Source organism: Maylandia zebra, linkage group LG19 (genome assembly GCF_041146795.1).
Source record: "Maylandia zebra isolate NMK-2024a linkage group LG19, Mzebra_GT3a, whole genome shotgun sequence".
Lineage (NCBI taxonomy): Eukaryota > Metazoa > Chordata > Actinopteri > Cichliformes > Cichlidae > Maylandia > Maylandia zebra.
This window is the reverse complement of record NC_135185.1, coordinates 29,804,213-29,820,651: the sequence shown is the minus strand read 5'-3', so window position 1 is coordinate 29,820,651 and position 16,439 is coordinate 29,804,213. Positions and strand designations below refer to the sequence as shown.

The 16,439-nt window shown below is 41.0% G+C and overlaps 1 protein-coding gene across 5 annotated transcripts; it reads right to left on the bottom strand.

The window, feature by feature from the left end:
• Positions 1-1,094: 1,094 nt before the first annotated feature.
• ift43 (intraflagellar transport 43 homolog (Chlamydomonas)) lies at positions 1,095-16,349 on the bottom strand. Of its 5 annotated transcripts, XM_076877693.1 has the most exons (11): positions 16,257-16,349; positions 15,554-15,695; positions 12,222-12,323; positions 9,515-9,585; positions 8,399-8,446; positions 7,192-7,227; positions 6,349-6,395; positions 2,669-2,741; positions 1,815-1,890; positions 1,526-1,686; positions 1,095-1,387 (listed from the first exon to the last, which is right to left on the bottom strand). In XM_076877693.1, the coding sequence occupies exons 2-11, from the start codon at positions 15,596-15,598 to the stop codon at positions 1,378-1,380; spliced, it is 669 nt and encodes a 222-aa protein (XP_076733808.1). In that variant the 5' UTR covers positions 15,599-15,695; positions 16,257-16,349; the 3' UTR covers positions 1,095-1,377. The 5 variants fall into 5 exon arrangements, with proteins under 5 accessions (XP_076733808.1, XP_012777744.1, XP_076733809.1 ...); XM_012922290.4 differs by lacking the exon at positions 16,257-16,349 and having other exon boundaries at positions 1,624-1,686; XM_076877694.1 differs by lacking the exons at positions 15,554-15,695; positions 16,257-16,349 and adding an exon at positions 12,765-12,827.
• Positions 16,350-16,439: the final 90 nt, after the last annotated feature.

Sequence of the window (16,439 nt, the reverse complement as noted above, 5' to 3'; positions counted from 1 at the left end):
GTCTCTACATGGATGGGCACTTCGCAGCTCGGCAGGGGCGGGAGGAAGGGGCAACGTAGCAGCTGCTCAGGGCATATGGGCAGAATTCATTAAGTCTGGCTAAATAAGCCAATTGTGGAGGCGGTAAAAAAGTGTGCATTTGTATATCTGATAGACAAAAAAGAGAGAGAGAGAAAGCACTCACAGAATTTGAGGGCCCCACTTAAAAATTCTGCCACACACAAATATTCTGAGCACAAATATCCCGCGTGATAGCCTCGTCCTGAGGTATTACTCCTGATGAAGTTGATTCAAGGCCCACCAAACGAAAAAGAATCTGGATCTATTTGTGATGGGCAGTGATTGAGCTGTTGGATGCGTAGATTGTGTGCCCTTGAGGACTTTTCTGTGCATCTCCAAATGTCACGAGACCGCTCTCTGCCTCAGAAATAAACCTAATCACAATCTGTAAATGTTACAGCCGTTTCCCTAATAGACCCGGCCTGACTTTGGAGGTCTGCATTTATATTCGCACACATGAACCAAAGGCAAAACTGAATGCTGATACACATGATCGCCACATGTTGAAGCCACACGTTACGCCAACTGTGATCCCATTAGAACACAATGCCATTTTAAATTCAGACATGGAGACATCTCCTTTCCATTGTCCTGGCCTTCTGGCTTTAAAGAAAACACACCTCACACTAGCAGCTGCCTTGTTCCTATCTCACATCTATTCCTCTTTATCCAGTAAAAAAGTATAATGTATGCTAATCCCCCAGGTGTCAATAGGAACTCTGTTCAATACATTTGAGATAATAGTGAAGAAGGGGTTGCTCCTATCGAAGAGCTGGAAGATAAAGTCAATGGCACAGTCAATAACAATAAGGTTGTAGGCTTTAATGAGGAATGTTAATTTGAACACAATCAAGTGGATTTCAGCTTAGCTGATTATCAACCTTGGACTTGTATGAAGGTGTTGATAATGCTGTTAGTAGAGTGGGGGAATTTTTATCTGTACCTGCTATTTTCACTTTGCCTTTTGGCTGTTTGAGTTAAAACTAACAAACTAAAAAAGTGAGCGAGTGAACTTAAAAAAGCAAAAGACAGGGTAAGGTAACACTGTACTGCTCCATGCACAGACAACTTTATTTATTTATAAAATTTACCAAATGCTGTACACACACTTTATACAAAATAACAGTAATTGAAGTTTGTAAGTTGATAGCCCTTCTCTGTAGTGGGATGTTCACTCCTACTAGAGCAACTTCATGTCTCAGTTCAAGCGTCCTCCTCGAGTTGCAGGCTACACAGCCAGCTCCTCACTCTCTCCTTGATCCCATTCCATCAGCAGCTCCGAGGACACCTCTGTAAACAGATGATCCCATTCCCAGCTCACATCATCCTGCAGAGCAAAAGAGAGACAGAAGAAAAGAAGAATTAGAGAGGCAGAGCGAGACATACCAAGAAAGTGAGTACGGGGAATAGAGAGTGGTGGGGGGGAGCAGAGGGTGTTAATGTACACATCATAAATCTTGATTACCTGAGAGACAGACAGCAACCTCCCCTGGTGCTCAAGAAACAGCTGGACAGGCCTTTCGTTGGGAGCTCGCAAGCTATATTTACTAAAAATTCACTCACCTCCCTCACCTCCTGCTCGGGTGCTAAAACCTTGGTGAGTAGCTTCAAGTCGATCTCTCCATCCTGAGGAAACAGTGCAGTAAAATTCACTTAGCTTGCACAAACAGAGGTGATGAGAGTTGCCACCTTGAAGAGAAGGCGCAGGAGAACATTGAAGGTATTTTTAAAAAAATAAGGTGTCTTTGACTCACTAAGGTTTGGAATGCAGAATAATTCTTCAGATCATTGTCCAGATCTCTGTAGGTCATTACTCGGTTCACCTGAACACTAACAGAGTGACAGGAAGTCAGGCTTCTGATGCACTTATACTGTAAACAAACTTGTATTTCGGTGAAAACAGCATGTCACAGAGAAAATCCTGCTTTCAGAATACATGCAAAGCAAGACTGCAAAGTGGCTTAGATGAGCTTGAAGTTTTCACACACTTAAGCTCTAAGATTTCAAGCAAAGGCCAGAGAGAGCAGGAGATGGTTGCCAAGTGTTAAACACTTTAAATTGAAACCCAGCTGCTTATCTGTGGGTTGGAATTAAGTGGGGGGGCTCTCAAAGTGGCCGGGGCCTAGCAGTGCATGCCAGTCCTACTTACTGCACATTACACGCTACATTGCCCTCGCAATGAGTTCAATGTGGATATTATCTCGCACAGAGAGCAAGCCCCAGCCTAATAACCTCCACCGCTGTCATAGCCTTGCAACATATTCGACACATGTCGACGTGTCTCTCACTGCCCTGTAAATCAAAGGGCCCGGTTAGTAAGGACCCTGGCAAGAGAGTTGCATAAATCACACCCAACTGTTATTTCTCCATTTCAGCCTGATATAGCAAAGGCACTCTGCAACAGCATCAATGGAGGACAGTTAACATGAAAGACACTAGAATAGTCTACTGAGCCACTGCTCTGTGCATGGACAGAGGTTTAAGACCATAGAGTTGGGGCTCTGTAAGTCACACTCTGTGTGTGTGTGTGTGTGTGTGTGTGTGTGTGTGTGTGTGTCCAAAGTGATTAAGTGGTTTGAAAGTGTTTACAGTTTAAGGAATTAACTACCATGGTGGAGCTGCAATTTGCATGGTGAGATCTTCTTCTTGCACTTCATCCAGATCAGGAATCGTTGGGATGTCTAAATACACACAATAAAAAAAGCAGAGTCCATCTGATACATTTGTAGAAGTGGCACATTTAAGAACATCAAATAATCATCAAACGACCATTTAGTATTCTTACCAATACAAACACATTGTTTAAATTACTGTAAATTCCCTGTGGACGGCTGCTAGAAGGTTACGTGCCTGTAAGCGGCACTTCCTCCCCTCCCTCTTGTGTGCTACATCCACATAAGAGCTGCCCTGTCACAATAGCCATGCGGCCATGAATATTCAGAAGGCAAGGCAGCAGCTCATCCTGCTGTGAGAGGGGTGCTGGTCAGGGGCTCCCCAGAAAGCACCCCCTGCTACCTTAGCATTTGGGCCCTGTCAGTGCCGCCCACCCCCAGGACCTGCGGTGGCCGGTAGGCCGACCTCCATGTCCACTCTGCCACTCCGACTGGAGCGGTATCCAGCCATGTGCACGAGTATTTGCTTGCGGGCCCATCTGTGTGGGGTCGGAAGTCACAGTGCGGCCTGGCAGGGGCTGCGGTGCCAGGAGCCGCCAGCCCGCTGCTCAAACAGTGGGAACCCGCTTTAATTGGCAAAACGCAACAGGACAGAGGATGGCTTCACTCCCAAGAAGGAGAGGGCAAACTTTCACAGCATTTTTCAGATGGACATATCAAGGCAGGGAAATAAGAGAGGGATGGAGAGTAGTCTGGATAGCTGGACATAAGCAGTAAAGAGACAGAAAAGTCTCTCCAACGATTTTATAGTGAGTAAGTTGCCGCTTGTTGACAGAAAAGGTGCCTGTACAGATAACAAACAATATATATTTCAAAAAAAATAAAAAGTACAGTAGAGGCTTTACAGGTGTCCCAGCTTTGGGTGTGATGTGTCTTTCCTGAAAAGTATTTTTCTGGTGTGGCAGCAAAGTGCACATCCTTATTAGCTCTAGAGCAGAGTGTGGACAGTGACAGAGAAAGAAAGTGGGGGAGTGGAAGCGAGGGAAAAGAGACCTGACAGATAGCGAGAGAAAAAGAGAGAGCTGGACTGCATGAAGAGGGTTGTCAGTAATCTCTAACCACAGTACTGCACCCTGAGGGGAAAGTCAATAGAGGAGCTAAATAGAGGTGAGGAGATGGAAGTCTGCATCTGATGTGAGGAAATATCTTGGCATCTATGTCACCATTCCTTCAAAATAGCCCCTAAAAAAAAAGAATTCAAGCAAACATAAATTTAGATGTAAGAAGGAGAAAAATATTTTGATTCTGAACATTCTGAGATGGATAAATCCTAAAAAAAAAAAAGAGTAGACCGGTCAAAACCTTACCCCCCAAGTTTTGCTGAAGCCCAAAAGCCTCACACTCTGCCGATAACTTATTTCTTTCTCTTTTTTTAATTAAACCAAATTAAAAATGCCATGCTCGTTTAGCCGCTGACAAGATTCATCTGTGTTTCTGATATCCAAATAAATGCGGGCGCAGGTATTTCATATTCATGAGGCCCCGGTGACACTTTGTCCTCTCATTTACAAAGCACAGCGTTCAGCAGAATCCGTCCCCCCTGGACCCCCAATCAAATTTAATGGTCTTAGTGCAATGACATCAAAAAGCTTTGCCATCCAGCTCTGCAAACAGCTTCCTGTGTTATCTATCTGTCCACACACACACTCTCTTTCTTTCCATTTCAGCGAGTAACGCACTAATAACACACTCCGTGAGAGTTCGACGTGAAGCACGGAAGCATATGCTGTCTATGTGCAAACTCTATTATTAAGAGAAAAAAAAGCAACAACATTTTTTAAAACGAGCTTCAAATCCAACCTATTACTAGAGGTCAAGTGGCCCATAAAAGCAGCTGCAAACAAGCCAATGTTTTCTTCCAACGCAAAGGGCAACTCCATCAGGACGAGCATATTTCCCTCAGCATGGCACGCATTATCCATGCTGGCTTCCTTCACTCAGCTGGACATGTATCAAGGTGGCTTTTGTCTGGCAGCGAGAGGCCACGCGTATTCTTATTACACGGCCGCGTCCGGCTTCCTCGCTGAAGCATGTAAATATCAAAAGGGGATAATTTGCTGTGAATGTAGACATACTCCCGGCAGCACATGCCAGTCAGCGACTCTGGCAAACGGGCCGTGTCCTCGCCTTACTTCGGACCCCTATAATCTACGCAGGGGTCCAGTCGAATGATTACCCAGCCAGAGAATCCATTTGAAAGGCTTACGGGACAGCAACAGTCAACACGTCACAGTTTAAGTGGGAGACGGTGAGACATGAAATAGATGAGTGTCTTTGCGACACTGGTGCTATTTTATGTGACCAGCAGGAGGCTGTGGGGGCAGCTGATAGGGAGAAGGGAGCAGGGGACTGGGGCTAGCCTGGCCTTCTCTCCCTCTGTCTCTCTCTGTGCTTGTAGCCAGTGGACATAAGGGATAAGGGTAGGGGACATAATCAAGATCGGAGGGGCTATCTCACTAACCCTCAGCACTGTAATTTCCAATACCCCTGCCTCCAGCTCTGTATTAAGAGGTCTCCCTTCACAGAGTAATAATCTTTCCAGCGGCATTAACTGCAAGAGAACCAAACCTCTGGACCCTTCAATCAACTGTCCATTTTAGCCAGTGTGCCGACAATATCGAGTACAATCGTGTGTGTACAAACAATATAGAAGTACATTAATTACATGTATATAAAAAACAGTTTCTGAAATTGAAATTCAATAGTTATTATTGCCCTGTAACATCATTTGTATTTTGGAATAGATTTCTACTTTTTAAATTAAGCAAATAAAACACATCAGAAAAATACAACTGAGTGGAATTACCAAGAGTTATTAATAAATAATACAGTTTAAAATCTCTGCATGTCATTGTGACAACATTGGTACTCTTTAAACTCAGCAGATTCATGAACAAAGAATTAAACATGAATTCTCGTCATCTTCTCAAAAGTCACTCTACAGCGTACTAGGTATTTTTTTCATCTTCTTCTTATTAATCATAGTAGTATTCTTATTTTATTTCCTAATAAAATGACAATATGGCTGTTTTAACAGAAAAGGTTTTCAATTTGTTCATGTGCACGTCTCTCAGCATGCATGCCAACTAATATTAACTTAGCCTATTTAACCCTGTTCCATTACTGCTTTGCACTGCAAAATGTTGCATTTATCTTCAGCAGCACCTTGCTGAAAATTCCTCCCTCAGTCCAAACATTGTTTGTGGTGCACACGAGCCCTCAGGTCACTTAGTCAATGCAGCAGTGTTACCACTGGATCTGTATTCAACAGCACCAGTCTGACACTTTGTGTCCATGTGTGTGCATTTTGTGATTAACTGTGTTGTTCTGGCTGATGGCTGGACAACCTCAACTCTCCATCAAATGAGCATATTCCCTCATCACGTTAATCAAAAGGACCGCGCTCATACTTTCAGTGGTCAAAGTCAGCGTTCTAACACACAAATCCATGCTATATTCAGGGAGAAATATGGTTTGAGCACCAGTGAAAAGCAATGATCTGACCGCCTGCTTATCTGCTCTACTTTCTGAGGATGAATGTGCCGGTGAGGCACTGGAGGGCTCCACTTTGCCCGTAAGGAGGCACAGAGAGTGAGGATTGCAAGGGTGCTCTTACCTCCTTCATCATCTGATCCCTGGGGAGTTTGTGGTCGCAGACGGCGGCTGTAGAAACAGGAAGTATGAGAGCATGAATTATTTAATGCTTTCAAACCCTATCTTAACAGTCATCATAGGGAGTGAGTGAGTGAGTTGGCTCCTAGACTTTTCTTTGATGATGGGCCTGTTTTTGTTCTTTCTTATGATAGGTAGGGTGCTTGTTCAGTTTCCTACAGTCTGAGTCAGACTTTAGAATAACAGCCTCTGACAAAGCTGCTATGAGACACACAGTTGTGCTGTCTGGGTTAACACAGCCTGACTGTCCTAGACAAGATCACCTCTAAGAATTAAAAAAAAAAAAACCCAGCTGGAGGCACAGTCTGAATAAGTATTGTTAAGACAAGACAATTGTGACAGAAGCAGAACCTAAGGGATTTTTCGGCAGAGTAACATCATCACTTTCACACAAAGCCTCTGTCTCACTATAGCCATCCAGGCACCAAGCTCCAGCTGCAATGATGAGTCAAACATACAGGACTATGTCCTCTACCTGCCTCTTCTCATGTGGATGCCTATTCTGGTCACACAATTGTGTGAGGGTGGGTGGAAGGGACTAGAATAACAGGGAAACAGCAGTAAAAGTGACGGCAACTCAGTCATGCTGGATTTTAATCATATTAAGTGATTGTTCTTGGAAAGGCGAGGATTAGTTACGACCAAGGACAACTGGGGAAGTAGAGTGCCATTTCCACTTTACTGCGAAAAGAACAAAAATTTAAACTGGCCTATTTTTATACAAAAAGTGCTGACAGTTATGAAAGTCATCTGACAGCTGAAAGAATAAAATATTGTTCCTACTTACTCTTCGAGGTCCTCAGCTGCAGGTCTTCTCGAAGATCTGTACGTCACCAGAGAAAAATAATTTTCACACAAATTTAATAACACACACATATTAAATTGTATTTCTTTCAAACTAACAGTAGGCATATCTTTTTCATCCGTGTTAGTGGAGTAGACAGTAGTTGTCTTCTGTTTTCTCAGCCTATAATACCAGTTTAACAGCCTCAGCAACTATTTACAGACTTCTCTCCATTTATTTTCCCTCAGTATGAAAAGATGCACGCTGGCATACCAAAAATGCAGCATTATTAATATGCAAAGCATATAATCACACAAATGCAGGAATAAAACAAAACATTGTAAGTTATGTGTATTTTTTAAAGCATACCCAAAATTTTTTTTCCAATATCATTTTTAATCTTCCTTCATAGAGCTAAATACATTTGTTGGTTCTCCTGGTTGAGTAGTGACCCCTAGTGGTTTTAAAGGTGATTCAATCAGCCTTTTACTTCTTTTTTCTTTTAATTCTTTAGCATGTCCAAAACTCAAGAGCACAAGCAGCTATTATGTGCAGATCGATACAAAGCTCATACTTAAATCCATAAATAAATCCTTTTGTATTTCTATCAAGAACAAGTATTAAGAGGTTCTTATAAAAATAAATCTGTCCCAACATTGGGACAATAACGACAATGGCAACAAATAAGAACATTTATTCATAGCTTGTTTTTCAAAGGTGATATCTTATCATCTTTTTTCACCATGAGGATTTCATTTCCTGTTGATCTGCCTGAGGTTAATTTATTTTTTTGGCAGGAGGGGGTGTTGGTATTAAAGGATGTTTTTCCTGGTTGAAGTTATGGGTCTAAGTTCATAGGATGATGTGGTATGATTTTTTTTAATCACAGATCACAAAACCTGCGAATCCAAAGTGAAGCTTTAACAACGTAATGAAATTGACTGGACTATAAGTTCAGGTAGTTCAGTCAAACTTTCAAGCACAAGAAAATAAATCCATATCAAGTCCTATATCTTATATTATATTGTTATGAGTAGCGTTAATAATATTTTTTTCCAGTAAGAAAAATTATCTTAAACACTTCATCTTGCCAGTTCTCTGCTCATTTACTGCTTTGTCCATCTTTTGCACGCTATCTGCGGCCAAACCAGCCGATCTGAAGCCAGCAGAGTCCAATCAGGAGAGCGAGAGAGGAGCTGAGGGAGCCTACCTGCCTGCCCTTGGATGGTGTCCTGTCTGCGGGGCGGGGGTGGCGACACTTAAGACACATTACAGGCCCCTTGATTAAGACTCATGTAAGGCAAAGCGATAGACATGGTAAAACTGTCTGGAAAAAGTTGTTAGGGATAAAATATATTGTGACAACCTGGTTTCAAAGGTTCATCAATAAACTGACAGATCATTTAGTGTCAATTAGAAGTGATAGATCGACAAATCCTGGGATTTCTGCGCTGGGATTAGTGGGAGGAGGGCGGTGGTGATTGAGCATGAGGGGTGACATTGAAGGGAAAAGTCCTTGCTGGTTCCAGGGGGGACCATTACTTACTTTGTTTCAGAGAGGATCAATGCACGTGCAAACCCCTTTTACACCTCCTGTATTTCAATCACTTTGAGACCGGGAATCAAGCGGGGGTTACGCAAAAGCGGAGAAGCGACACGCTGACCTTCTGCGAGAAAGGAAAGATCTATTGAGTTTGCCGTTCTCCCTGCTTGCACTAACGGTGCAGCAAACTACGCAAATAAATACAATTGACTCAGCCTGTTCACTTCAATGCATCTCCTGTGCTCCCACTTCCACTGACCGAGCAAAAGAAGCACAATGGCAGTTGGAAGAACAAACTGTTCTACAGTGTATTAAAACATCTCATATTGAGTCAGTGAAGGAGAATATTGCGATTTAGATGTGTTAGTCTGAGACGAAGCCTTTTGGCAAACACCTTCCATCTGTTCAACATATTTCATGAATTCTCCATGTTGTGATCCTTGTGTAAAGAGCAGACTGCAGTGGTAAGGGGTGATTAAGTGGCTTGAACCCCCATGATGAAGTGGCTAGCTGACTAACAGTGCCCTCCTGTGGCTGATGCATTAACCATGTCAATTACCGCCTTGCTCACAGATGAAGACGAATGGAGAGTTGCCTGCTCAGACAGGCTCCCTCTAACCTTGTTGATTCACAGCCCGAGTGCCAAATATGCACTGATAAATAAGCTCATTCAACAGCATGAGAGTTCATTAATAACACATAAAACAAGACCACGGCTTGGAGTCCCAGCTTAGTTTCATTATAGTCGCAAGAGATGGAGGGGGCGAACGTGAAAATACGTACTTGGCAGAACCAGATCCAGAGCTGTCCTCTGCCCAGCCGCCCTGTCGCCGGGCTGGTTTAGGAGGAGGGCCCTGGAAGGAGGAAGAACTTCAATAACAGCTTCACTGAATATCTACTCACCCACACTCACGATAAGTAAATACATATGAAAGCATTCAAACTCCTATGAGGCTTTAGTCTCGGAAAATATAGCACAGAAGCGGCATGTTTTCATTAGATGTTGGGGTAAACTTGATCAGAATCAGTGGCCTCATGTTAAACACACATTTCATAAATAGGTATTCCAAAATTGAAGCATTCATCCACAAATTGTTAAGAAAAAAAAAGAAAAAAGAAACTGTCTTGTTAAGGTATGCTGATCGAACCACCTGTGGAGTAAACAACATTCCTGATCTGCTGAGCAAAGGATCGTCTACTGCAGCGGTCCCCAACCTTTTTTGCGCCACGGACCGGTTTATGTCCAACAATATTTTCATGGACCGGCCATTAAGGTGTCGCGGATAAATACAACAAAATAAATCCAGAACCGGTACCAAAAAAGAAGATTTATACATAACACACGGAAAAAGACCCAGGGAAACTGAGTTAACAATAAAAACAATAAAAAAAAACAAACAAAAAACGCTAAAAGGCGAAACCATGAATTTCACACCCAAGGCCCGGTACCAAACGACTCACGGACCGATACCGGTTCATGGCCCAGGGTTGGGGACCGCTTGTCTACTGCATGTGCGCTAAATAGTTTAGTTTATTATAGTTTTCAGCAGTAACCATTTGAAGCATTAGAACGTATAGAGCAGAGTGTGGGAATTAAGTCTGACCCTAAAACTGAGCCAGAGGGGAAAAAAATGACCTCCCACTCTGTCTACTTCTTTGATTCTGAAAATAGTAAACGGAGTAAGAATCTTGATCCTGAGACCGGGACCCTGAGGCCAGCGTTTGAATGAATAAATTCCTCAGCACGCACAAGGGTGGGCACTAGACAAATGAATTAGGGAAAAAGAGGGACAACATTTCTCATTACTAAATTGGGTCTGCAGAGGACAAAGTGTTCGTGAAGAATTTCTTTCATTTATGATGAAAGAGGAAATAATCTTTCATGGCTGGTTCCTTTACTGAAGCCATTTATAAATCTGAATGTCACCATTAAGCAGGGCAGAGGGAGGGGGAGCCCACTCTGCTCCACTGTATATTACCATTAATCGAGAGAGCTGAGGCTGAACGAGCTCCCTCAACTTTGTGCAATTAGTAACTGTCTCTTTAATAGGAACAAAAAAGGGATTACAATTATGGAGGCTTTTTTAGAGCAGCATTTAAACATTTTTTTCACATGATGTGAAATCTCTTTGATGTTTCATATGTGGCATTTCAACAATGGAGAATTTTCATAAGGGATGAGATAATAAGGTCAAGTGCATCCTGTGTGCAATAAATGTATCCTGTGGCAGTTATTTCACTCAACAAAAATGGGGAGGACCAAAATAGTCCTGAGAAACAAAACAAAAACTGCGAGCATCCAATTCCTCATGACCAAATATGAAGCTCACAGCTGTAGTAAAATAGTTATGGCTATTACGCCAATTAGCTTAGGCCTTAAGGTTTCTAATTTGGGATTCTATGACGGTCTCTAGGGCGAGGAACTTGTAGTGACCGAACTCTATGAGCCCATAAAAGCAATGAGTCTTTGTTTAAAAGGATGTCGGGAATGCGACCAATCAGTTGGGTATTTCGGGCAGAAGAGAACGGGTTTGATAAACGAAGACTGCAAAAACGCCACCCAGTCGCACGACACTCTGGAAAAATGTACTGCATGTGCACAGCAGGTCAGAGAGGGCGCGAGAATACCGGTTCATACATTAGGAAAGTTGGCCTAATTTGGGAAGATTAGCCTAAAGCAAGGGCATTGCTGGAATATTTGCTCTGGGAATGCTGGCTGGTTTACAGTTTGCCAATCCAGGAGATGTGACTGATCCTATAAATGCCAACGACAGTGAAGTGATTTGTTGTATTTCAACTGTCACTTATGATCTGATTTCTTATGATTACATGCAACATGATTCAAGGGCAACAAGAAGCAAACTTTACAATGAAAACTGTGCCATGACTTGAAGTGATTTGTGTAAAAAAGGCACTTGTAGAAAGAGAGGATTTATCAGTTGCTGGTGATACTAAATAAGCCAACTGAAGACAACTACAATGTTTTGTGACTCACAAGGTTAAAAGGATTTAGAGTTTATATGAAGTAACACTTCAAACCCTTAATGCAACACATAAGAGCCAACATATACAGGCCAACAAATAAAGAGCAGCTATTCTGAGTGTTTCGGAGCACTTTAAAACCTGCTAAAGTAGAAAAACAGCAACTCAAACATCTCATCACCTGCATTATGCACTCCAATCAAACTTTATACCATGTGTGTCAAGCTGGCTCTTCGAGGTGAGCTGTAATTTGAGTCCTATCAAATCTAATCAGATGAACTGAAGTAAAACACTTCATGATAAAAGAAATGTAAGATAACCGGAAATGGTATAAAGTTGATAAGCTGAGCATTAGGACTAGAAGCCATGCAAAGTCATCGCTTAATTTATGCTACCTACCTCATCATCATCCTGTAATTCATGTATGAGACAAGACCAAAATGCATATTTATGACCTTGTAAATGAATGTTATAACACGCAGAGGTTTATTATCACATGATTGCATACCTCTCCTGCTGAAGCAGAGGTGGAGGACTTCCTTATGTGACGAGTCTCTTCAAACGATGACTGGTGTGCCGCAGGGCGAGCTCTTCGTCCAGACTTGGCAACCTGGGAAATGTGTGTAATTTCAACATGTAAAACCACTGTATGTGACAGACATTAGCACAGTTATTTGGGGTTTATAAAATAATTTGTGGTTTTAATTTGCTTTAACTGTCACATTAAATGTTTTCTGAAAATGGGATGGGAATCAAGAACGGGTTCCAGTTAAAAGGAGGTTCCAAACGGTCTAATTCTCTGGAAACTTCTGCATCCAACCTTATCAATTCCTGGCATGTTTTCTTTTTTCCAACAGCTGCACATTGCTAAACAATGACGTCAAATTCATGGAAGTGGAGCTTTTGCACACCTGAGTCATTTGTTTTCCACTCATGCACACATGTACAGATTTTAAAGATTTGAAATGATGTCAAAAATCTGAAATAGCTGTTTGCTTTTTTTTCTCCACAATAACTTCAGAATATTTTACGAAGCCATGAAAACTTTTACCTCCATACTATGAAAACGTCCGGTGGGTCAGTGGTGTAGTGTTTTCAACATTCCCCTAACATCCTGGGAAAACCCATATGGAAAAGAAATAGTAAAAACTTACATGATTTACTCATGAAAGTGGCCACTTTCTCATTACTTTCATATATTGTTTTAGTAAGTATCCAAAACATACAAGTTTCATTATATAATTCTTCAAGGGATCTTATATCTGTTTTCACTCTTGTATGCTTTTCATACAAGTTTCACACAAGACGGATACAAACTTTATAAGATCTATATATATCTTTTCCATATGGGAAAACACAACCCAGCCTCAGACAGTCATAAGATAAGGATAAATTGGAGGGTTGTGTCAGAAAGGACCGTTTTTGTAAACTCTGTGCCATATCCCATATGTGGATCCATTTGCTGTAGTACCTACTGGGAATAACCGAGCAGCTAGAAGTACTACACCACTGTGAACATTTTACAGGTCCTAGGAGCAAGAAAGCAGCAGAAGGTCAAAATTTGGTGCTTTTTGATTTGGTTTATTCAGCCCTCATCACTTCTTAAGTACAAGAGATGCACAAGAAATTGTCTGGAATAAAAGAAAATAAAGGTACAGTGAGTAATTTTTTGAGGTTACAGAAAAAAGACAATGTAGTACTATAAATATACACTGAATAGTGTTTATCTGTGTCTTCCAACAAATTGATGTGTTTTCATAAACTAAAATAATTAGGTTTTTGGAAGTTCCCACATTGCCCCGCCATCTTGAATAAAGTGGCCGAGATGGACATCGTACTTCTGCCTAATTGTTTTTTATGTATGTTGCAGAAGACTGGCCAAAATGAAAACACCATATAAGACACTTTTAATTTAAAGATCAAAAATAGATGTTTCAAATTATATGTGGCCATTTAACACTTTCACATGTAGATTTTTCATATCTTTCTCATTATGTCCTTCCCTGCCATCAGTGCAGTCTCTTCTCCCTTATTTCCCCTTCTTCCTCCTCACCTCAATCCTGATCCTCTAACACATGAAAACATGCTAATTTATTCCTAATATTGTCGCAATTACTTACTATCAGAAGATTAGACATGGGACCCTCCCATCTCCAGACAAGTGACAGTAGAAAACTGTTTTCTATTGTCATTGCTCCAGACAGCTGACAACAAGCCGGCTAAACAACAACAACAGCTGGATATAAGCTAACATTATGCCAGCTAATGTTAGGCTCAAGTGTCCTTAAACAAATCACACCTTCCTTCTTGACAGCAGATTATGTACCAATTTGCAATCTACTAATATCTCATGGTGAGATTTTAAAACACTGTACCTTTAAGCAGTTTTAAAAACAGCGCCCACTCCAAATATTACAATCTGAAACCAAAATGTTATTTTGGTTCAGCATGACATTTTCTACAACTTTGAGGATCAATATCTTTCCACAGATCATTGTTCAAATAGCAAAACTGTATCAAAGTAATGTCTATGATGTAAAGTAACAGAAACAAAGATATATTTTTACCTACATTCTGATACCAGGCTCATCTTCTAGCCATGATTCTTTCGGTTTCAACATAATCACTTCTTACCACTCCCATTTAATCTGTTCAAGGAATTAAAACCATGACAATACTGAGTGAAAGACAACTATGAATGGGTGTGGTTTGCATAGCCGCAAAACAAAAACAAGATTTTGGTTTTAGATTGTGAAACTTGGAGTGGGTACAAGTGATGTGGCTGCAGTTTTTAAAACTGTTTTTCAGCCATGAAAATCGTAAGTGCCTAGCTTCAGTATATGTAACAGAGTATGATGGCACAAACTGCCAGAAAAAAATTAGGAAATAAAAAAGCGTCAAATCTCAACCCACCCCTTTTTTACTTCAAGGACCTGTAACTTGGAAAACATTTATAGCATATAGGCAGAATTTTGTATGGCTTCAATATATAAGCTAAATATAATATAAACTAAAGTTATTAAAACAAAACATCTGATTCTGAGGGGTTCAGGTGGGAGGCACCCATTTTCCATGGAGTGACCCGTGAAGCTTACATGTTGGAGGAATAAAAAAAGTAGATTCACAAAGAATATCACCTATATGATTAATTAAAAAAAATTGGATTTACTATCAATAAAAACGTATCAATATTTACATTAGTCCAAAGACACATAGTATAATTCAAATGAAACATTGTCTTTTTGTCAACTAAAAGTGGTTGGTCTTATTTCAGATTTGAAGTCATGTTTTCTGTGTAGTTTATAGAAATGTGAACGTGTGTGAACCACAAGCACCAACAAAAAGAGATGAGTGTATCCCCGAAACATTATCAGGACAGCAGGCATTCTTGCCTTTTATGGAGAAAACCGGTAGCAGTGGGAACACAGTATGCATGCTCCCTGTACGTTTTCTGAGGGAGTAATGCCAGACACAGAACCAGGTCAGAGTTTACACGGAGCTACCAAAACACTGAGCTATGCTTGTGGGGGAAATTTCAGCTAGCATCATCTGTGGCTAACCCCGAAGTTAAAGTTAGCTGAATACGCAGACAAACCTTCCCGCTGCCAGTGCTCAAAAACAGTGAATGATGATGATTCTGAGCAGGTAACTGACAGGTTAAACTGGCATATCATTTACTGACTGGCTATTACTGATGCTCGCATTAGCGAAACAGAAAGCTAATTAGCTAACTAGCATCGCTGCACCGTCATACAGTGCCCACAACTCAGCTCAGAATGAATGCTACTTTCCTCCCATTACCTTGCTATGTGCATTTTAATGATATAAGACCCTACTTACATTTCTTGCCGTTCCACCATCTTCTTGTTGGAAATTATCGTCCATTTTTTTCCTCCTACCAGCTAGTTCACCTTCTTCCTGGATACCACCAGGCGTCACACAGCAACGCTCTCCATGGTAACGCAAATCAGGAGGAAAGTGCCTTTGGACCGCCCCAAATATCGTTAGTAAGTAAACAAACAAACAAATAGATGCGTGTATTGATATTGATAGGGAATCTGCTATAATGCCCCTACTGCTCGTTTGTATGTGAGAACGTATATAAAGTAATGATAACAATGTTTCCTTGTACTACTGGAGCTCCCCAGACATTACTGTTGAATAAATAAGACGCCTACTCCGAATATATGCCCCATTTTTCTCTCTGATTTAATGGTGAGTCAACAGATAATTATGGTGTGTCCAAAAAATAAAAAATAATTTAAAAAAAATCCTTGGATAATTACGTCCGGAAATACAAACAAACAAGCAAATATATATATATTTAAAACTCATAATATGAATTCATTTTTAAGAGTAAAAATTACATCACTAAAGAAAAACAGGAGGTATTGTTGTCGCTTTTTATTTTTATATTTATTTTGTTTGTTTCTTTGTTTTGTTGTTGTTTTTTTCTAAATGGATAAAGTGATACTCTTGTCCTCAGTGCAAAATATCTCATTTGAGGACGCAGGCAAAAAATAAAGATGAAATCAAATTGTACCTTCAATTCCCCGCGTGGTCCGCGAGATGTCGCTGTCTCCTTTCATTATGATACTGGGGAGGCGCTGAACGGTAGCAGCTTGCAGAGGACCGCAGCTCCCTTGCGCACCCTCAGAAGTTCTGCATGTTAACTCTGAACTTTACTTCATTGGCACTTTATTTTGCCCACGATTAAAAATATTAA

Excerpts from the sequence above, each read along its gene's own strand:
- ift43 (XM_076877693.1), bottom strand. The coding sequence starts at position 15,598 with ATGGACGATAATTTCCAACAAGAAGATGGTGGAACGGCAAGAAAT. Across the intron at positions 8,447-9,514 it reads TCTGGATCTGGTTCTGCCAA|TGTCGCCACCCCCGCCCCGC; the intron begins GTACGTATTTTC and ends ATGTGTCTTAAG. Across the intron at positions 1,687-1,814 it reads ATTCTGCATTCCAAACCTTA|GATGGAGAGATCGACTTGAA; the intron begins GTGAGTCAAAGA and ends CTGTTTCCTCAG.